This window comes from Canis lupus, chromosome 14, assembly GCF_003254725.2.
Source record: "Canis lupus dingo isolate Sandy chromosome 14, ASM325472v2, whole genome shotgun sequence".
Taxonomy (NCBI): domain Eukaryota; kingdom Metazoa; phylum Chordata; class Mammalia; order Carnivora; family Canidae; genus Canis; species Canis lupus.
This window is the reverse complement of record NC_064256.1, coordinates 32,298,841-32,322,149: the sequence shown is the minus strand read 5'-3', so window position 1 is coordinate 32,322,149 and position 23,309 is coordinate 32,298,841. Positions and strand designations below refer to the sequence as shown.

Sequence of the window (23,309 nt, the reverse complement as noted above, 5' to 3'; positions counted from 1 at the left end):
AATTTTTATATAATAATTCTAAATAAACAGTAGCTACTTTAGTATTCTTTTACAATTATATTTTTATGTACTGATATAACAAATTCATGACATATTTTCCAAATAAAGAAACTGGGACAAAGGGAGATTTAGTGAATAGCAGATAGATAACAGGTAACACTTGTTTTCAGAGCTTATGTGTAAGTCCTTGAGTTTTTACTAATAACTTCAAATATGCATTTGTATTTGTCAGTAACAGATAAGGTAACCAAATATTCAAAGCAAAAGATACGGGTTCACTTAGAACTGATAAGTGTGAACTCTTTTTCTTGTGATGTGGGGGTAGAGGTGGAGAATGAAAAAGAATATACAGAAAGCAGAAGCAAAAAGACCAAAACTCTTCACCCTACATATTGGCTGAAAACATATAACCACAGCAGGATGTAAACATTTCCATAATGATCCTACAGTTATAACAAGCAAAATAAACAATCCAACCTTAACATGTCCCAATTCCCCGAGGACCTCAGGTTCACCTTGTAGTTTAAGATTTAGTCACTCATTTAGACTGAGCCAAATCCCTGTAGATTCAGGGAGTTTGTGATCAACTAATGGGTTATGGCGTTATTGTCAGTGGATGTTACCCCACAGGAGGCTGGACCATTGCATCACTCAGGGTAAAGACATACTTCTTTTGTGTGTGACAAACAAGAGCCTACCCAAAGAGGTTCCACAGGGAGCTGTGAGTGAAAGATATGCAGTGCTTACCTGTTCCACATCTGTTCTTTCCATAATCTTTAGAAATATGAACTTCCTGGGCAGACATGAAGGGAACCCCACATGACTAGATATATGCCAAAGTAAGAGATCACTTCATCTATCCAATATCATGCTGCCACAATGTCAAACAGTAAAGCCAAAACATATCTTCAATGGAGACACACAGAAAATTTAGGATCCTAATTTAATCTTTATAAAGACTTCAATTATCATATTAAAGTGCTTATGAAAAAAAAAGAAAAAAAAAGAAAAAAATAAAGTGCTTATGAGTTCCTTTTACATGAGAAGAACTGAAAACATATATAGATTGAAATGTCATAAATTTTAAAGCAGCTGTTTTCCTTTATACATATTTCACTGAAGGTCCTCGGAAATTAGTGCATAAAAAACATTACTGCTAATCATACAGTCTGCAAAAAATGCATTAATTTTTAAAAGTTTAAATGATGTAGGACCAATGAATTCTAACTTACAACAATTTGCCGCTTAACCACAATTCCAAATCCTTTTACTCTCTCCTCTATTCTTAACTACAATGTGTATTTTTAATCGGGTGGGAGGTAGTTTCTAAGTACTGGAACAAGGAGAGGTCCAAGTTACTAAAAGGCAAAAGGCTGAGAGGTCAGCCTCGATCACTGCTAGCTAAGGCAGCTCTGCAGGTAGCTACAGGTCTCACAAACAATAACCACCCTATTGCCATGTTCATTGTTCAACTAATAGGGAAGCCACCCTAGAAAGACAAAAGCATTTCAGTGGGTAGCACCTAAACAGTCAAAAGAACAGCTCAAAACCATCATGAAGAAGTAAAATGAAAAAAAGGTCAACAAACAAGAAGAAATAAAGGGAAGGGACATGATTTACTACCAAGATCAAGCAGCTTCATTTTGCTCAGGTATTTTCGACTCCTTCCCCTCCCTCCAAAGATACTGCATCAGCAAAATATCCTTTATTCTTTACTTATTTGGCTCCTTTTATGTGCTAGACAACATATCAGCTAACTAATCAAGCAACCATGAGTAAAATAACCAATTTTTTTATTTTATATTTTAAAAGATCTTAGAAAGAGGTCTTTTGTTTTCAAAAAGCTTAGTTTATTACTAAGCTATGAGTTAGTAAACCCCCACCTCTAGGAGATAAGCTCCATATTCAATGAGGTAACAGATGTCACAGGAGCCCAGAATCACCCCGGAGAGCTTCACAGAAGAATGAAATAGAGTCATGCCTTGAACAATAAATAATCATAAATAACAAAGTGAAGGGGTAGCAGTATGAAGGGGAAGGCACTCCCAACAGTGAGAAAGTTGCATTCAAAGGTCTGCAGGCAGGAAAGCAGGGAAGGCACACAATTCCATGTGGTGACCAAAACAGACTCATGGTTTATTCATGAGGAAAAGAAAGACAAACAGGAAAGGATATAGGGTCCTTGTATACCTCAGGGAGAGGTTGTATGGAGAGTCTCTGACATTTCTCAAACAGTGCAGAGACTTCATCACTTAACCTAAAGGAGGAATAATCTCATAGTAGAAAACAGACCTCCTACCAAGAAGTTCAGAGCGAAATCTGTTCCTTCCTAGCAACTTTACAGAACTTGAGTATATGTATGTACCAAGGGCATTTGCTTTATCCAATCTCCCTTCCTTTCTTTCCTTTCATTCTCATGTATTTTATTTTTTAAAACTAATTATATAAAAAACCTAATTATATAAAACCCAAATCTTTTTGGAGTTAGGCAGGATAAAAGATAAAGAAAGAAAGAAAACTAAGAAAGGTAAGAAGGCAGATGGGTAGGCGGATTATCAGTTCTCCCAACAGAAGGGAAAATGAACTCTACTTTGACATATTTTATTGAAATTTAGAGATTTGATAGCACACATTATCCAACGCAAGTTATGGTATGTATTATTTTTCCTCTTTCTATAATTGGCTTCCTGACTTTTTCTACTAATTTCTGGATCCTTTCACTAAAATACTATTACCTTTAAAATCTGTTTTCTAATTTGTTGTTTCACTTTAAACATAAAGCCAAAATAAGATATATTAAGTTCTCCATTAAAAATGAAGCACCATATTAATGGCACAAAGAGACAGATACATTCAAAAATAACATTAAAAACCACCCCAAAAAAATTCATAGCTTTGTCCTTTTATTCTCTTAAAGTAGTTTTCAAAATATTCCCTAATTATATTTCTTTTAATACAATATAAAATGAGAGCAGACAAGTTTTCAGAAAGAATGATTTCACAATCACTGGGTTAATAATTTATTAACAGACAGTACTCCCTGAATGATAGTAACAGTCCCCAAATGTCCATGTCCATGAACACACTGGGTAGACTTTTGAGATTCCAGTGACATACCAAACAAGTAACTATAATGACTTCCTATATTTCATCCTACCACATAGACATTCTAAAAAGCGAGGTTCAAGATAAAGTTCTGGTTTTGTCTATTTGTACAGCAGTCTTAGATCTGCAGAAAGCACTCAGAATCTCAAAATCAGAAAAATAGAGGTAAGGTAATCAAACAGCCTTTCCCGTAACAAAAGACCCAGGTTTCACCAGCTTTTGTTAAACATGCTTATATTCCCAGAGAATCCGAACCCACTAACTGGGTTTTCTTAATAATTTGTTCCTATGTCATTTCAGCATTTCTTTCTAAAGAACCACTTCCTCTTAAATGAAAGTTAAAAGATAAGTGCCTGCATAGGTGCCCCTGTGATTATCTGCCCTCTCTTAGGACTCACAGAATTCCAAAGAGGGCAAAATTATTAGGGCAAATTCCAACTTCAAAGGAAATTCCCCAGCCAGGCCAGGTGCCAGTGGAACTATAATATCAATATAAAGAGAAAGCCTTCTTGAAGGTAAGAGTCTTGGAGAAAAGGTATTAACTAAGGAGCAACCATCTATCACAAGAGGAAAGAGCTTTATATAATCACATGCCGGAAAGTTATCATGAAAAAAGACTTAAAAAAACTTCACAGATTGCCTCAGACTTCTACTCTCTGTAAATCAATATAAGACCTTAAGGAAATACTCACCAATAAATTAAGTCATGAGTCTTTCTTTTTGGGTATTAAAGTAACTCTGAAGCAACTTAAAAATCCACACATGAGACATGCATGGATAAAAGGTATTGATTATAATTTGTAAGGATAAGCATGACAAAATCAAAGGCATTATAATGGCTCACCTATTAGAAACTCAGAATTTCATAAATCTATATAACAAAGACAGAAAGAACCAAGAAAATAAGAGGGATTGAAGACAATTAAAATGTAATTGAAACATGTAAGAAAAAAGAACAAAAACATATTTTGTTCATAAGAGAACTTTGTGCATTTCTTCAGAACTTACTGAATTTATTCTTATCTCACTAATGATTTTATTTAACACAGTTCTTTGTTTTCTAACCCGACAACAAATTAGAAGCAATAAATTATATAAATTATATGGGGAAGACTGCTGTATTGACATTCTTAAAAGATAACAGATAAAAATTAAATAAACAGAAAACCACAGAAAGTAAAGAATTTGAGTATTTAGTGGAGTTTATATGGTCCTACATACCTCTGTATTCCCTGAGACTTATTATTGCATTGCAAAACAATCTCACACATAGGTGTACACACACACACACACACACACACACACACAACTTGGCCATTATTAACAGGAAACCCTAAATTATGCATAGAAAAAGAAAATTCTGTAAAAGTCCACATATTGTTTATAAACAAAAGGCCCTCCGTGTGCTTTGTCAAGGTATTAATAATTGCTCCTGGATCTTCAAAAACTAAAATCTAGCATTGTTTTATAATTACGTTCATGAAAAGATCCGTATAAAACAAGTGTTTATCAACCACTATTTGACCTAGATTTTCATCAAAATATTTGAAACTACAAAAGTGTTAAAAAATGTGATGCCAATATGCAATAAAGAGCAAACTTAAGAATTGTGAATATTAAATTACACTTTCCTCGGCATATGCTTAACTATAATCTAAGATAAAGTGACATGACTTTTTTTTTGGCACACAGCCTTCACCTGCCACTGATATGACTTTTATACACTAATTAAGGACAGATAATATTCTACATTATACATATTATTCCAATTTTCTGGAAAGTTTCCACTAACAACAAGAACTTGAGTTTTCTAATAGCTACACTGCTTCACTATTTCACACAATTCATAAAGAAAGGGTTCCTTAAGCATCTCTTAGAAAATGTAGATAAGTAAAAAAAGAAAGAAAGAAAGAAAATGTAGATAAGCTGCATCTCCCTAAATTCACTGTGTTTCTATGTCTTTAAAAGAACCTTACTTAATTCTTTAATAATTGGTTTAGTCAAGAGTACATTATGAAATACTCCTACCTACCTCTTGTAAGCAATACTATATTTGCACTACCAGGTATAACAAGGTGTATTCAAGACAATTGTGGTAGAGATTGGCCAACTATTCACCAAACCTGTTTCCTCCTCTTTCTGGTCCACTGCTAGACTACTTTCCCCAGCCTCCTTTGTAGTCAGGTGTGGTCATGTGACTAAATTCTACCCAAAGAAATGTGAGTATGCCTATGGAAGTGTCCTATATAAACCTACTTCTTCCATCAGCTTGATGTAGAGATGTAGATTGACCTTAGAATCCAAAAGCAGAAGAAAGACAAGTCACAAGTCAGAAACTGCCCGGAGCCTGAACAGCCACCAGAAAAAGACCAGCCTGCCACTTAGGAAAGTCTTTTTGGTCTCTACATGAGGAAGAAATAACCTTCTTTTCTGTCTGAACTACATTATGGGGGTCTTTTGGTAGTGTTAAAATAATGAATACAATAAGAATTATATAAACTGAGTTACCCACCAAAATTAATTGTAAAAAGTAAAAGTTGAGAATTAAATGTGCAAAATGAATTTAAACTGAACATTTTGGTAAAAGATTTGCACCTCATTTTTAAAGCACTGTCCCTCAGGAAATGGGAGAATAAAATGCTCTCTCTGGTTTATGTTTCAAACTTGAATATCAGCTTGAGAAGTTTTGACTTAGCAATAGCAAAAGAATGAGTCAGTTAACTATGAAGTTAAAGTAGTAAAAGAAAATCCAAAATAATATTTAATACATTTAACATTCCTTATTTCCCACCAATACTATACTCTGGTCAAATTCAGTTGCAAAACTTCAAGAGACTGATTTATTTGATTATCTTAGACTATTTTTCTTGAATACAACTTGAAATAAATAATTAGCTGGGAGCCTGAAAATATTTTAGTTACACAGAGCTTACTGCAATGAGATTTGACCTGTATTTCATTAAAAAGCCAACTGGTCAGATTCATCTGGGGAAGCCATAACCTACTTGATTTGTCCTATGACTCTATTTCATTTACCATTAATTTTCTATGGTAACATATTATTAACAAACTGAAGAGAAAATACCCACTTGGACATTTTTGTATTTGTTTGTAGCTTTGTCCTGGTTTTAAGTTTCCTACTTAAGGATTAAATGGCACCACAGTGGGTAATGCACTGGAGTAAAAGTGGTGAATCATTAAAGAGTTCGTAAATTTTAAAAACAGGGGCAGGCCTTCTGGGCCCCATATGCTTCTAGAAAACCCAATGTTGTGCTGTATTAATTGAACCGTGAAACTTTTATTAGTCCTCTGTAAAAATGCTTGCAGTGAAGCTTTTATTAATGCTTGCCCTCAAATTGTTTATACTACTTAGCATTTCCGTAACAATCTCTATTTCAAAGAACTTTTTGATCATTAGTTAAATCTACTACATTTCTGTAAGAGAATGCAGCTGCTTAGCAAAACGGAGGCATGAAGGGAAAACTCAATTAACTTTTGCCTGAGATTTGCCAATGAGAAAAGAAAGAGAAGAGAAGATCTTCCCACAAACCTTTAACTTCTGATTCTATAAGCCTGGTTCTGTCACTCCATATGGGTGGAGTAATTGTTCTAAGTGTTCTCATAATGGTGAAGAAAAGAGAAATTAGTTCCTTTATGCAATGGGCTTTGAATACTAATGTTACAAGACTTTGCAAGAGCTATAGCAACTCTACTATCCAAACTCACCTACATGCCCACAAGGCCACAGCATTTCCAGTAACAAGAGGCAAACTGCACACTGCAGTCTATGTTTCAAAAATTCCTTTGGTTACATTTTTGTCAAAAATGCATTATATGGGATCCCTGGGTGGCGCAGCGGTTTGGCGCCTGCCTTTGGCCCAGGGCGCGATCCTGGAGACCCGGGATCGAATCCCACGTCGGGCTCCCGGTGCATGGAGCCTGCTTCTCCCTCTGCCTGTGTCTCTGCCTCTCTCTCTCTCTCTCTCTCTCTCTGTGACTATCATAAATAAATAAAAATTAAAAAAAAAATGCATTATATAATTAGATTCATCAAAAGTAAAAGTCATGCTGGAATCATTCTATGGTTGAGGCAGCCTAATTTATTTACTCTTAAAAATGCCCAGGCTCAAATTATGTTTTCTATATTCTTGGGATCATACTAAAAATCTGATCTGGGTTAAAATAAGTAGAAATCAGTTTTGAGTCTGGGGTTGGGGAGGAGGAAATGTACTCTATCTATAAGAATATCCTTGGGTCACCTCTGCATAAAAACAGGATGGCCTAGACAGCGGAGAATTCATATAAACCACAAGAATTTCCCCACATCTTATAATCTCTTCTAATTTTCAATAGCACTAGCTTTTCATTTAGCAGAAAGCAAAATAACTCAGTTATATATTAGCTCAAGGAGAAACACCTATATTCAGATAGGATTTAATGATATATTTTCTGTTTTTCTAGAGTCTCAACATGAGAAATTCTAGGGCTTGTTAGATTAAAAAACATTTCTTCACTTTGCAAGTCATGGTGAAGAGCACTATGCAATCTGGTATCTAGTACCCGCCCCCCCCCCCCACCCAAGTTGACCGCATAATTCTCTTTAGGGGAGGAATCTGAGAATCTGTATTTATAACAAGAGCCCCCAGTGATTTTATTATCTGACATGTTTGGAAACTCCAGATTAGACGAGCCCTGAAGTCTTTCCTTCAGAGATTTAACAATCCTGATAAAAAAATTAATTACTAGAAATTGCATTCATACTGCTATACAGAAGAAATTAGTTTCTGCTCCTATATTTATAAAAAGACTTAATACACTGAATGGGCCAAACTACTTACTCTTCTATGCCTCCACTAAAGGGTGCTGTTCATCAAGGTAGAAACCATAATTTAGTACTCTCTGCGCCCCCTGAATAACACACGGCCTGGCACAAAATGCTTAATGAGCTTTGAAAGACTATCCCAACTGCAGCAGTTAGCTGCCAATCTTATCCAGACAGTCTTCCCTCCATTCAGGCTCCTTGCTGCCCCAAAGCAACACTCAATGCTCTAACTTAGAACATTACTGAGGCACCGAGATTAAAATAAAAACCAGTGAATTCTATATTCAAAAATCAGCACTTATTGTTTGACTGAATACATGATCAAGACAGTAATATTTAGTACTTGATATCAACTATAATTGAACATGGATGGAGAAGTTTTATGGGGAAAACAAGAATTCACACTATCCCCGAACCAATTTTCAAGACAAACATAAATACTCTGTCCAAAGCCCTGACTATTAAAGAATTTCTGGAATAACTGGAGTGAGTCTATTTTTCTGGTGCACAATAACTCCTTAGAGCCCTTTGCAGAACAAAAGCAAAACAAATGGATGGTGATTGCCTCAGGCCAATTTAAGTCTCTTTTTAGATAGCTTTTTTTTTTTTAAAAGGAGATGTAAGAAAAACACTTTTTCTAAGTCAAAAGATTAGGTTATTTCTCACCAAAGAACATATATGGCACCATAAAATACAGGCTAATAATAGCAGAAAAATGTTTTCATGTTTATGACCAGAACATTTTATTTTACATATGCAAAGTGCATTTCAGGTCTCTGATCATAGTTTGCATTTTAATAAATACAAAAGACTCCCACCCACCTGGCCCATTTGCCATGACTTTCCTCAATTCAAATTTCATTCATAAAAACTTCCCAAACAGAATTAAGACCTCTGTATGCTGCTTTCAATAGAGCAGAGCACTTAAAGTAGAGTACACAAGGAAATTTTAATGATTCTAAAGTCAAATGAACTTAACTCAGTAGTTGTCTCATTTATCACCCACTTTTTCCCTTCTCATAACTGAACAAAGATCATGGCTGGCAAGAACTTACTCATTAAAACAGCAGCCTCAAAAGATCTTTTCATTTTATAAAGTCAATATTCTTAGGGGAAAGGGTATCCTGATTTCAACTGTCAAATATTACTAGTTGTGAGCCAGTATCAGATATACATGGAATTAATCCAAGTATTTGGTATTATTTTACTTTACTTTTTTTTGGAGTTCAATGTATTTGTTCATCTTATGTATTATAATACATTTACCTATAGATGCTCTGAGTTTTTAAAAAAATGCTACAAGCTGTTATCATCTTGAGTATAAAGAGTTGATACTGGGCAGCCCTGGTGACTTAGCGGTTTAGCGCCACCTTCAGCCCAGGGCGCGATCCTGGAGACCCGGGATCGAGTTGCACATCAGGCTCCCTGCATGGAGCCTGCTTCTCCCTCTGCCTGTGTGTCTGCCTGTGTGTGTGTGTGTGTGTGTGTGTGTGTGTGTGTGTGTGTTTCTCATAAATAAATAAATAAATAAAATCTTTTAAAAAAAAGTTGATACTATTACCAACAGTATCATACTATTCCCTCCTTCTCTAGATGCACCTGGAAGCAAGGATTTACATCCACTTATTACACAACCAATAATCTATGCTGGGTAGACAAACTTCTATTTAACTTCGGATCCCCTTTAATCATGCCTGTTTCTTCTCCCTCAGGAGGAGTTAGGTACATGCACTCTGTTTTCCTTCTTTCTTTTACCACACAAAGTTCAGTAAGTGTTCCTTCTGGCCATTACCTCCTTATATATACACATTTCTATACTTTACCAGTATACTGGTATACTTAACCTCTTAAGCAATTATCTCAACAGCAACAAAAATCTCACTCTGCTCCCCACATAAGATGAGAAAACTAGTAGTGGTATCACCCTTGCAGCAACTTTCCAAAAAAATACTACTTTTAGAATGAAATTAGATGTAATATGGAGCTACCTGAGAAATTCTCTAAGGTACCCATAGTTTACATTAAGTATGAAATTTTTCACCTGTTTATCTTCCTGCTATTTGGTACAGTTTTCTTTAAGCATATAACGTTTTTAAATATTTCATATTACATTGTACTGATTCTCTTCCTTACCTAAGGTTCCTGTATTCATTGTAAGCTAGTTACCTTTAAATAGGCTTTGATGGCCCAAACTGGGAATCCAACCACTTACATATAGTGTCATTAATGGGATTATGTGTTTTTCATTAAAAACAAGTGGGTCCAGGTTTTAGAAAGATGCTAAATAAAAACCACATAAACTCTGAAATTGCTACACTTGCACTACTTAAAAGTGAGTTTCATAAATTGAGTTTAATTATAATCTGGATCCAAATTGTTCCTATATAGTTTTATCCTTCATTAGCCATGATGGCAGCTGCATTTTATGTCCATTTCAAAATTACATATCCTGGTAAAGTTGCTGTTTCAAATGTTTCATTTGGATACAGCTGTTGTCACTGCCATAAATTCTATTTTCTCATCATTCAACCTGCCCCGTCACTCTTCCGTAAAGTCAGGGTGGGAAGTAAACAAACAATACAAGGAAGAGATGATAGAGATCAGTGGAGAATAAATGGACATGACAATTTTTATTGGTGTAGAGAATTAAAGACAAACCTCTATATGAGTTCTAGACAATGATTTCCAGAAATGGAGGAAGTTATCTGCCACTTTTGTACTCAGCCAATTTATTCCTACTGGTTTTTTCTTCTTTGTATGAATTCTTTTAAATTCAATTAGCCAACATATAGTACATTAGTTTCAGATGTAGTGTTCACTACTTCACCAGTTGCATAAAACACCCAGTGTTCATCACAACTTGTGCCCTCCTTAATGCCCCTCACTGTTACTCCATCCCCTCACTCGCATCCCCTCCAGCAACGCTGTTTGTTTCCTATAGTTACGAGTCTCTCGTTTTTCTTAATTCCTATTGATTTTTGTATGATTTTTAATGATACCAATACATTCCAATTAAAGAAGAAAATGTTTGACTATGATGGTTCTAAATAAAATGCCTTTCTTAAATTATGCAATTCTGAAACATTAAATTCAAAATAAATAAATATATATTTAAAATGCAATATATACAAATATAAAACGCAAACATGATGTTAAATTCATCCTAACAGAAAGGATAATAATAGTATACTATAACTGTGATGAGCAATGTTATTCACACACAGGGCTGTCTGTGGGATGAGATGGGGCAGGGAGGAGCAGGTGAAGGAGCAAATATAGCAGTCTAGACCAGTGGTTCCCAAAGTGTAGTCTCCAGGTAAAAGTAACATCATCTGGGGCAATTTGTAATTCTTCAGCCACACGCCAGACTTACAGAATCAAAAACTTTGGGGATGTGGTTAATTTTTAACAAGCCCTCCCAGTGATGGTAATGTATGCTAAAGTTTGAGAACCACTGGACTACAGGGACTCAGAGATAAGAAACCTAGGTAACTAACTCTTCATCTGTTTATTCAGATGACAATGCCCATTATAAATAATGACTGTAACTAAAACCTCTGAAATATCTTTACTACGTCACTTAGAAGCAACAGTCATAATTCTATCCTACAATGATGTCCAGCTCTACATTCAACATACAAGTTGGCAGGCAGACTATTGAGGATGTGAGGAAAGGTTGATGAGACAGTGGAATATCTGGGCAGCTGATCTGGGTGTGGCACTCACAGGGTGAAAATCTTGGCAAAAATTTCCTTTTGTAAATCCTGAATATAATATTATACTAGATCCAACCTCAGGAGTTGGATAACTCAAGGATATCAATATGACAAAAGGATTTTTTAAAGAATGCATAGAAACAAATTATCCTTTAATGATCCATGCAGAAAATTCTTTTAAAATTTGTCCATGATTAACGTGATATCGGACCCTACTCCATCATTCGTAGACTTGAATTATGTTTGTTCCAAAAGTGACACCCTGTTCCTGCAGGAATGGGTGTTGGCTCTGCTGATCACAACACTATGAGCCACATATTACACTAGACTCAGAGGAAGCAGGTGCTGAGATTATTATTAAATAGGTATATAGGAAACAGAAGTGGCAGCAAAGAAGGCCAGGGAGGAGAAATATCCTTCCTGTGTGTCAAAGAGAGAAGGTGTAAATCCACAAGCTGATTTCCAAACCCCACAGCACAATTTAAGAGCATACAGACACATATTAGGTCAGAAAGACCATGCCTGTGAATTAGATACCTATGTCATATTTAATAAATATTAATAATGTCACAAAATTTAATCCAAATGCTACATTAGCAGCAGAAGGATTAAAGTCTAGTGCTCAGATAACAATGCAAATGAAATTAGTGCCTGGAAAGCAAACCAGGTTATGTAATCGAAGATTAGTTATAGAATACAAAATTCAAAATTCATTATATCAATCTTTGTCAGACAAAAAAGTCCTTTCATTACTTCAACTGCTTGCTTTCAAGCAACACAAAGCAACATCTTTCATATAAAATCTGCAAATAGTTTAAGAAGGAATCAGACTGACCAGGCTGCACTGGAGAGCTCATCATGGAATCTGGAGAAGGATGAATAGGATGGGATACAAATTCACAACCTTCCTTCAGCTGTCAATGTTGGTCCCGGAGGAGCTGGTAGAGGTGAAACCTAGAATGTTAAAAAAAAAAAAAAGAAGAAGAAGAAGAAGAAGAAAAGGTGTATGATACAGGTTATGTCAAGCCACAGGAAGAGACAGAACTGGCTTTGCATCTGAGCTCAGCCACAGGGGGACTGTGGGCCTCTGCAGCAGTCATATCAACCTCACTGGTGTCTTAAGTCCTCACCCAAAAAAGAGCAAATTGACCAGTCATGCTTAAAGCACAGAAATATCGTGAACACCAAATAATATGATAGGTGTGGAAGCAATCTGTGAGGAAGAAAGCCGTTCACAAAATTATAGTTTCCTGTTTTCTGTTCACTATAATTTGTTTGCTGTTATTATTATAGAAATTAAAAATATTTTTTGAAATTTGGATGTAAGTGTCTCATTACATAGTATGCTCAAATATCACTGTCAAAGTTCTCCTTGTTAGAGACAGGAGTTCTTAGTGAAAAAAAAAATTAATGGACTAAAATAAGGAACAAATAGGCCATAAACTATCAGAGTGACAGAAATCCTCTACTATAATTTCCATTTCTTCTTGCAATCTTTTGCAGTCTTGTTCCAGCCAAAAGTGATAACAGCCATAGTCTTTCAAGGAGTGGCACTTACGGGATGGACTTCTTGAAAGGAATTTAAGGGACTTTCTGCTTTTAATTTGAATGTACTCTCACTTCTAGACACTTCAGCAAAGGAAAAGCAAATGGAAGGACATTTTCCTCACAGTTTACTGGAATGTCAAAGTTTAAAAAAAGAAGAGGAAGAAGAAGCTTTTAAAGTTGCACTTAATGAGTTTCTTACTAAAATAGTACATCCCAATTGCACTATTTTTATAGAGAGAATGCTGTAACGCTGAGAATTGTACTTCTCTTTATCTTGAGAATCCAACATATTTATTGGGACTCATTTTCCCATCAGTATCTTGAAAGTGTTATTACTATTTTTGCCCAAATGTATAAAGCAGGATATAAATACATATTTCCTTTGAAGAACTATGTAACATCACCAAGAATACCTAGCATACTTCAGAAGGTCTCTACATAGAAATAGACTACTTCCTAAAACAGTTAAGCAAGAGTCATCAGTTCAGCAGGCTACTACTTCTCATCTTACCTTTGGTCCTAGAAAAATATTAAAATATAGTAACAATAAAATGTATACTTTTATAAATCTTCAAAAATTATACTGATGTGCTTATTTTATACTTACTTGTACTTAATTATACTGATCAGCATTATTTTAAGAATCTTAATTTCCATGTTGATGAGAAAGCAATGTCTACAAAAAAAGATGAAAAATGAAAAGCAGAAAACTTCTGAATTTCTGTATCAGCAGAGGCATACTGACATTGACTTCTACATGAAAAGGTGTCATTGTCATATTTTAAAGTAATAAAACCATATGCATAATTCTTTGGAGTCACAGAGTACTTTTAGATGTATCACCATATGTAATGCCATTTTCACATCAACCTTGCTAATAGATGCTTGTAACTCACACCTCCCTTGTTTTTTTTTTTAAAAGATCTTATTTACTTATTCATTCATAAATAAATATGTCAGGCAGAGACATAGGCAGAGGAAGGAGCAGTCTCTCTGTGGGAAGCCTGATGTGGGACTTGATCCCAGGACCCTGGGATCATGACCGGAGCCAAAGGCAGACTCTCAACCACTGAGCTCAGGTGCTCTGTCTCCCTTCCCTTTATGAGTGAGAAAAATGAGATATCTATGATCCACTACATAATTAAAAGATAGTAAAACAAAATCAAAACAAATTGAATGAGATTTGAATTTTATAGGCTTTAAAATTAATATGGAGTCTGAGGATTTGGGCATTTTTACTTTTTACATTGCAGTCTGACATATTTCATAAATGCTCTTGATACATTCTTGATTCTCAATGCACAATTTGATTTTAAATTATGAATAACAAAAAGTAAGACACAGGAAATTGTAAGAGTATGTAAGTGAAGTAATACTGAGATGTCTTTCATCAGGGGCTGAGTTACTCTGTGTTTAAAAAATTCTTTTTAATCTATAATGTCACTTTGTTCAATTAATACTTGTATATGTACAAATACAACTAAATTTAACCAGTAATCTCCAATGGTTTAATTGTGATAATAATACTAAAGCCAAAGTTTTACTACCTATCCATAAGTCTAAAATTTAAAAAAGTCTCTATTTCCACACACCTGCCATTTATTTCCACAAACATACATAACAAATGTCCATGACATGCTGATTCATGGCTAGTTGCACATTGGTGGGTTTTGCCTTCAAAGCTTTAGACCTGACTTGCAAAATGAATCTCATATGGAAATATGAATTTGGCTACCAAAATACCAGTAAATAACTACTTAAAATGTAAACTCTGGGATCCCTGGGTGGCGCAGCGGTTTGGTGCCTGCCTTTGGCCCAGGGCGCGATCCTGGAGACCTGGGATCGAATCCCAGGTCAGGCTCCCGGTGCATGGAGCCTGCTTCTCCCTCTGCCTGTGTCTCTGCCCCTCTCTCTCTCTCTGTATGACTATCATAAATAAATTTAAAAAATTAAAAAAAAATTTAAAATGTAAACTCCTCTCTGCCATTCAGCCTTTTTAATAACTGCCTAATCATGACATATTCTTCTAATATTATGAAAGCCTTGTTATCTGAAAACTGTAAAAAGAAAATTAATATTCATTTATATGTTGATACACTCTAGTTTCTGTTTATTGCATCTCCATTCCCAATGAGCCACATTAAACCAAAATTATGATGACAACTAGAGCTGCGTAATTGAACTATGGTCATTTTAAAAATCTATCCTAAAATGTTTCAGGAGTATCGACCCTCTACTGATACATGCATCACATGTGTGTATATGTGTGTGTACACACACATGCACATCATCAGCTACATAAATTTCTCTTTTCTCGTGGCCAACAAACAGATTAACAGCCCTGTTCACACATTTCAGGGACAAAACTGATAACAGAATTTTACACAAATTAAGACAGTTTCTAGCTGCTTGGAAAAGAAAGAGAGGTCAGTAGGGGAACATCTGTCAATGCGAATGGGCTATTTATTCTTAAATCTTCTCCCACTTCTTTATCCAAATGAGCTGCAGAGAAACAGACTATTTTCTTAGAATGGGGGAATTTTCTCTTAGAACATTAGTCATTCTTACAATAAGCCTGATGTAAAAATAATAGGAAACTAGCCTTCAAGTGAGCAGATAAATTTAAAAAAGGAAAAAAAAAAAAAAGCAAGTAATGTTGATTGGGGGTACAGATTATCTAAGCAGATATGGAAATATATTTGCCTTCAATTAATAGTTTCAATTAATTTGCACATTGATTTGTCCATGCTGTAAAAATATATACATGAACATTTAAGGAGATAAACACAGGCACAGCAAGAGCAAAATTGCTGCTATGAATCTTTTACCTATTGAGATCCAAGAATAGCTACTTTGGTTCCTAAATATATTCCTTGAGCTACGCGAATCCACAATAAGGGACTAGAAGTCTTGCTTGAAAAAGATCAGTTCTGGGAATCTCTGGGTGGCTCAGCAGTTTAGCACCTGCCTTCAGCCCAGGGCATGATCCTGGAATCCCGGGGTCAAGTCCCACATCAGGCTCCCTGATGGAGCCTGCTTCTCCCTCTGCCTGTGTCTCTGCCCCCCGCCCCCGCTCTCTCTTTCTCTGTATGTGTGTCTTTCATGAATAAATAAATAAACTCTTTAAAAAAAAGAAAAAGATCAGTTCTGACTACAAGTTGGTCAACTGCCTACACATAAGTTACTGCACTGCCATAATATACTGGGATACAGAACAGTTCAACAGTCCAAGGGGGTGACACCTTGCAATGTCTTAGCTTGCCCATGCTGCCAGGGTAAGAAAGGACACTAAGACATTATATCGCCCAAACCCACAATGCTCTCATTAACATCATTGTGGGGTTGTTGCCATAGGTCCTTTAGCCATTCCATCTCCATGGCCTATTCCATAGCAATCACATGGCAAATCAGCAGAAGGTTGTAAAACATAGAAAATTTGCACAAGGATTTCCTCCTCTGATCTTCACAACAGCCCTTTGACATATACTGATAAGCCATTTTTTTAAATATTTCAGTTATTTATTCATGAGAGAAACAGAGAGAGGCAGAGACATAGGCAGAGACACAGGCAGAGGGAGAAGCAGGCTCCCTGTGGGGAACCCCATGCGGGACTTGATCCCAAGATCCTGGGATCATGACCCAAGCCAAAGGCAGACACTCAATGCCAAGCCACCCAGGTGCCCCTGATAAGCCATTATCATTCCTACTATATAGATGAGGAATTTGAAGCTTGAGAGTTTCAGGGATTTGTTCACATCCATGCAGGTGGTAAAATGGAAGGGGGCTGGTCTTTTGACTTTTAGCCTACTGTACTCTGTAGCATCACAATGAATTACACACCACTTTAGCAGAGCTGCTTAAATATCAAGACTGTGTCTACCTAGTCATCACAATTTCAATAATGACTCATTAAGTAACAAGTCTCCTTTACTAAGGAACCTATCTAGACATTGAATAGACTGAACCCAGTCAAACAAAAACAATAAAACAAAAAATTTTGAATGAATGTCTACATGAATTCTCACAGTACAAGCTTTCATTTCCTTAGATTTGGACTTCATAGTCCTACCACAATCTTTTCTTGTTTTTTTTTTTAACTATGGTCTGAGCTTCTTACTAGAGTTTCTTTTTCCCTTGTGGACAATTGGTATTATTTTGGACAATGTATCACTAAGAAAACAATGTTTTTGTAATTACGTAGCTAACAAAAACCATGCATCTCTAAAATATCTTTCCCAGACATAGAGCAAGTTGTAACACACAGCTCAGTCTACAAAGCCATTCACATTCATCCACAGGCCTTTTCTTCTTAGATAGAACCATTAGCCCCAATTCCTCTAAAGAGTTAAGCTCCATGGGCTGACTCAATTTGTTAATCTACTGTAAGAGATTTTATTGGTCAGATAAGCCTACTGTGCCAGTGCACTGAATATCATTCGACCTCTCTCTCTTGCCTCAGAATGCAAAATTCTGCCAAAATTTCGTCCTTAAAGGAAAACACAGGAAAATTACTCTTAACATTCTACTCAATTCAACAAATTCTTATTGAGTGCATACAAGACATTCCATTATCCATTTTGGAAACCTTAGATTATATTTCACTTCTTGATTCTTGCATTTCTCACAAATAATCATCAAAGCCAGTACACTGTCTTAAAAATATCTTTCATATCTGGGCCCTCCTTTCATTACAATGAATGCTGTCTTAGCTTAATTATTGATCTTTCTTCTAAGTATGTATGTATGTATGTATGTATGTGTGTATGTATTTGAAAGAGAGCACCAGCGCCAAGTGGGGGAAGGGGCAGAGGGAGATCGTATCTCTTTCTGCAAAGGATACCATCACCACTTTACTACCTCCCAGCTCAAATTCTTTTAAAACCATCTTCAATGAGAATTCTTAACCAACCACTCCAAGTGAAAGGTCAGCTTCCTTTCTTTATATACCCTCCCACTGCGTCTTGTACCATACTTGGAATAATACCCCTTGTGTTAGATAATAACCCTTCTTATGTTAGTCAAGTACTTTTATCCACCATAAGACTATGTTCCTCAGTTCAGAGATTGTATTGTATTGATCTCAGTAATCCCTACACCCAGCATAGTACCTGGAACATGTAGGTACACAATAAATTCTTGATAAATAAGTCAACAAAGGGGAAGGAGTAAACTAATGAATCTGTAGTTGCCTTTCAGGCAGAATCATTTACCCAGTGTTTTAGTACTGAGTTCTAAAGGACTAGAACATAGTCCTTTGATTTGGGTCCAAAAAAAGTACTCTATAGTTTGGGCCACCTCCTAGGAAGAGCAGAAGGAGATGGGGTGAATGCCTTCATGGATCAGGGGAAGGCACCACACACTGAAAAACAAATTTGCGTGTGAATTATGTTATCCAAGATACCGCCATTTTCTAGGCTTTTCAATTGAAGCGATTTCTCAGATTATTGGAAGAGTTCTGCTTCTCACCTTATTAGCCTCAGCTTTTTCTCCTCTCAGGGAAATCCATTTCTTTTTTAGACAAGCTCTATAAACTCCATGATTATATCAAAATAAGCAAACCACTATTCATCAAGACACAAGAGAATGGGATACAGAGACTTAAGGATACTTATTCCCCTTCAAGTAAGAAGAACAGAAGCAGGATTGTGCAAATAATGCTCCTGACAGTATTTAAATTGTCTTAAGCAATAGGACCCTGGAGACTCCGGAGACTGGGAAACCTATGGACACAATGAGAGCCACACCAATGATACAGTCAATGATTTAACTTCACCTAATACCACAGCAGCCACCCAGTGCTCCAAATCACCAAAGACTAATAAAGACTGGCAAATCAACCTCTGTTGGCTCATTCTGGTCCCTGGGCAGTTACCTACACAAGACTACTGGCTTCGCTCCCCACCTGGTTGCCAGATGTTTGCTGACTTCACCTTTGAGCACAGCTAAGAACAGAATATGTCACCCAGAGGGCTACACATGTCACATGCATGCTCTGTGCTTACATTTTAAAAGTAAATAATAAGATCCATTCTAAGACTTTTAGGAGAGCCATTTAAGCACAGGCTACAATGTAGGTGTAATATAGAGCAGGGAACGCAGCTTGGGAGGTTAGTTATGCATATATTTTGCATATTTAAGATGGAATTCAGTAGTCTATACTATATATATAACTCAATGGTAACATCTAAAAATACCTAACACAATCAGAAGTGGTCTGCTGGTTATTTCATTTCATAAGAAGTTGTTCTGCCAACTACAGTACCTGCACTAATAAAATAGACCTGTTCTTAGCAAGTCTTGTTTTTTAAAACACTGAGCATAGCCCCAGGGACTCCAGTATCCAAGTCATATCCTAAATGGCTTCTATATAACGAAAACCATTTATCAAAAACTCTTACTGCACCAATTTTTATTGGATCATCTTTGAAAGCCCCTACCCGCAACTTCCCTCCTTGGACAATAGGGAATAGGGAGTCACAGCCACCATTATCATCAGTTTGAGTTTAAAACTAGAATCACAATACCCAGAAACTGCAGGACATACAAGGCTCCTTTTCAGTCACGGCAAAGGGGTTGTTAGAAAAAGAGCTTTGTCTACCTGTAAATACACACGAGACAGAAGTCCAAAATAGAATTGTGAAAAGGAGTAATAGTCGAAGTGAAGGAACTTGTAACAGACAACCTCTGATACCTGGGCAGCAGGAGGGCTTTGTAACTCTTACACTATAACCTTCCCTGCAGAAAACTGCCCGATCAAGCATGCTTAAAAGAACCTGGCTCCCGGTCTACTCCCTTGCTAGTGTGGAGGCACGGGTATGATCAGCTAGCCAAATACAAAAGACCTTTATCCATTGCTGCAATTTAGATTGACATAGTTCTCTTTTCCAAACTTCAATATTGAATACATTTTTTTAAATGTCTGTGATTTCTTTAATGCTACAACCTACCTCTTGAAGATCTGATAATCCCTTCATGCAGCAAATTGCCCATGTAACATGTCTCACTAGCTGGGTGGTATGGAAGTCAATTAACCTCTCTGAGCCTCAGATGCTTAAACATGAATTATTTAACTCACCAGGTCATTGTGAGGCTTGGAAAAAATAAATGTAAAATAATCGGTAAGGAGAAAGTGCACAAAAATGTTGACTATTATTATCATTATTAGTATAGAAATTGTGTTGTACTTCAGGCCAAGCTCCATCCCAGGAGGAAACTGTGATACACAGTGCTTCTCACCCTAGAACAAGTTCTGCGGCACAGCTATTAATCTTTCTCACTCCACTAGGGTTACAACAGGGATCTAATTACTAAAGCTTTTCTCCTTTCTTTGCTTCTTTCTTTTAGAAAGCAAATGTGCATTCTATGGAAATACAGTGTGCCACTGTTCGCTTGTGAATATACCCTGTTTACCCTAATCTTTCACTGACTGATGTTACTAATACATTTTTTAAATCACTTCTTGAGTATTGATGGAAAGGAAAGCATAAGAATATCAAAAAACAGGGACAATTATCACTTTGTAGAAATCTGAAAAGAAACAGGAAGTACACTCCCCAAGCACTGTATAAATCCTTCCATAAAGAACTTTTGTTTTAACAGATCACCTTAGGAATTTCAGTAGACACTAAGGCCTCTCCTCCTATCTTGAGGAGGATTTCACTAATCATTTTACTCACTGTTCTATCTATTGCTGTTGGTCATTTCGATTTCAAGCCAGCCAACACATATCTCCAGACACAGACAGTCACTTCCTGAGGGGTGGAAATGACAACAGCAGCATTCCTACACAATGAAGAAGGGAAACGAGATACTCCTTGAGCCACAAGGGCTGCTGCTTGTGCTGCAAAAGATGGCAGGTGCATGGGCTACCTCCCCAATCAATACCCACGCTGTCACTGATGCCTTTTACTCCCCATTTCTCTTTCACTCTCTTTTCTACTAGTCTTCTCTAGAATCTTCCAATTGAACAGGTCATTTACTTCATTGATCTTTTTCTGAAGAACTCTCCCTTAACTAATGAATTGAACCAATCTCCCATCTCACTGCCTTCTTATCTCTTCCCAAAGAACTATAGTTTATACCTAAGATTTATCTCAATTGCATCCCTCTCTGGTTCTTTTCTTGCCCATGCTTTTTCTTTCTCTACAGAGACTTCCTTTGAACACACACTTGTATCTTAGGATACCTGTCAATTTCCAGAATACACTGATATGCAAGAAATAAATCATCACAGGGCACCAGGGTGGCTCAGTCAGTTAAACATATGCCTTCAGCTCAGGACATGATCCCTGGGATGGAGCTCCACATCAGACTAGCTGCTCAGCAGAGAGTCTGCTTCTCCCTCTGCCCCACCCCCCCACCCCCGGCTTATGCTTGTGTTCTCTCTCTCTCTCCCTCTCTCTGTCTCCAAAATAAATATTTTTTAAAAAGTAAAGAAAGAAATCATTGCATCAAATACCTTGTTCTTTGAACTTTACCCTACCAATTATTACTGACTTTTCTAACTGACACAAACCTACCATTTATATTCAGATTAAGATCAACCCAGGTTCATGCTATGAAACTTTGTGCACCAAATATAGCATAAGAGCAATAGTTTTAACTATGCTTGAACATAATATTCACTAGGAATGTTCAATATGGAGCCCAGAGGGTAGCTCGGATAGTTCTTGCCTCACAGATTTCACACCAAGGATCTCTCATAGTGTGATCCAAGGACTACCCTGAAAATGCAGATTCAGATACTTGGCACTGATCTAAGAACCTCCTAGATTAGAATCTTTGGGACAAAGGCCCAGAAACAATGTTTTAACAAGCTTCCACAATGATTCTTAACTGAGCCAAAATATGAGAACCACTGAATATATGAACAATTAAAGAAACAAAATAACAAAACAGAGAGAGAGAGAGAGTAACACAGTGAAAAAGTGCACTGGCTTTATAGTCTGAATGACCTTAATGTAAATTCCACCTCGCTGATTTTCTTATTTTATTCTCACAGGCAAATTATTTTACTACTATGACCTTCAGTTTGCTCACCAGTAAGTTGCTGACTCTAAGACTCACTTGTAGGGACAAAAAAAAAACAATATATTTAAAATACTTAGCACAGTCTCAACCAATGTAAGATACCATTATGATATTCAGGGTCTCTGCATTGCAAAGTGCCACTGGAATTGTAAAACTGCAGCCCTCATAGGTATTATTTCTTAAGAGGAACAGGACAGGGCACGTGCTACAGGGATTTGAAAGGAGCTTTCATTGTACTGAGATAGAAGGGAGAAGGTACCATGGCAGAGGTGGCACACAGCTTTAGGGTACTGAATGTGATTGAAACATGCACTGTTGGCAAAAATGTCCTTCCCAGGAAATTTCCTAAGTCCTAACACCTCAGTAAATTGTAAATAGCTTCAAGAAACAATTTTAAAATTACCTTGTTATGTCCTTCAACTATTTCATGATTAAAATGATCTATTTTTGTATTCCCATACCATAAATTATTTTCAGTATTAAAATAATCCTCAAAGTTATCTCAAGCTCTGTGCTAGTAACAGGATGTTGGTAGTTGTTTTATGTAGCACATTCCATTCCCTAAAAGATGACAGAATTTTATACAGACTGCTTCTCAAGTACATCATGTTCTTTATATACAAAATGACAGTGCTGACTCCTGCCAGGAGGGGGTACTCTGGATTGTTATACTATTATTGCTGATGGGTTGCAGCTTTTCCATCACCTCTTTGAAGAACTGTGTGAAAGACATCCACTGGGGGTCAGGAAGGTTGCCTTTAACAAAGATGAAGATTCACCTGCTAATGAAGCTAAATGGCTCATGACAGGATCAAGAGACTTGATCCCATTAACAATATACACTAATCAATTAAGCCAACTCACTCTGCGCCAATCTTATTAAATCTCATTATTCCTATGAAGAATAAAGAGAAATTCCTACTCTATTTCAAAAAATGGAGAGAAGTTTCAAATTCTAAAACTTGCAAAAATAAGGTAACAATTACTGCGTATATAAATACAATTTCAGAATTCAAAACAAACTCAGTGCTCAATCCATAGGATGTGTATTTTCTCCGAGTGAGAAAGCCTCCTTTGAAATGGAGTAT

General features: G+C 36.5%; 1 protein-coding gene across 12 annotated transcripts in view; it reads right to left on the bottom strand.

Moving 5' to 3' along the window:
- The window catches only part of HDAC9 (histone deacetylase 9), a 1,020,499-nt gene that overhangs the window by 829,283 nt on the left and 167,907 nt on the right, over positions 1-23,309 (bottom strand). For 11 of the 12 annotated variants that reach the window (XM_049093664.1, XM_049093655.1, XM_049093656.1 and 8 more), the window contains one exon: positions 12,479-12,597. In XM_049093664.1, the coding sequence (XP_048949621.1) occupies positions 12,479-12,503 (25 nt within the window). In that variant the 5' untranslated portion in view covers positions 12,504-12,597. Of the gene's footprint in view, positions 1-12,478; positions 12,598-13,798; positions 13,818-23,309 lie in introns of those variants that run through there. The other variant, XM_035698216.2, reaches the window with a different exon arrangement.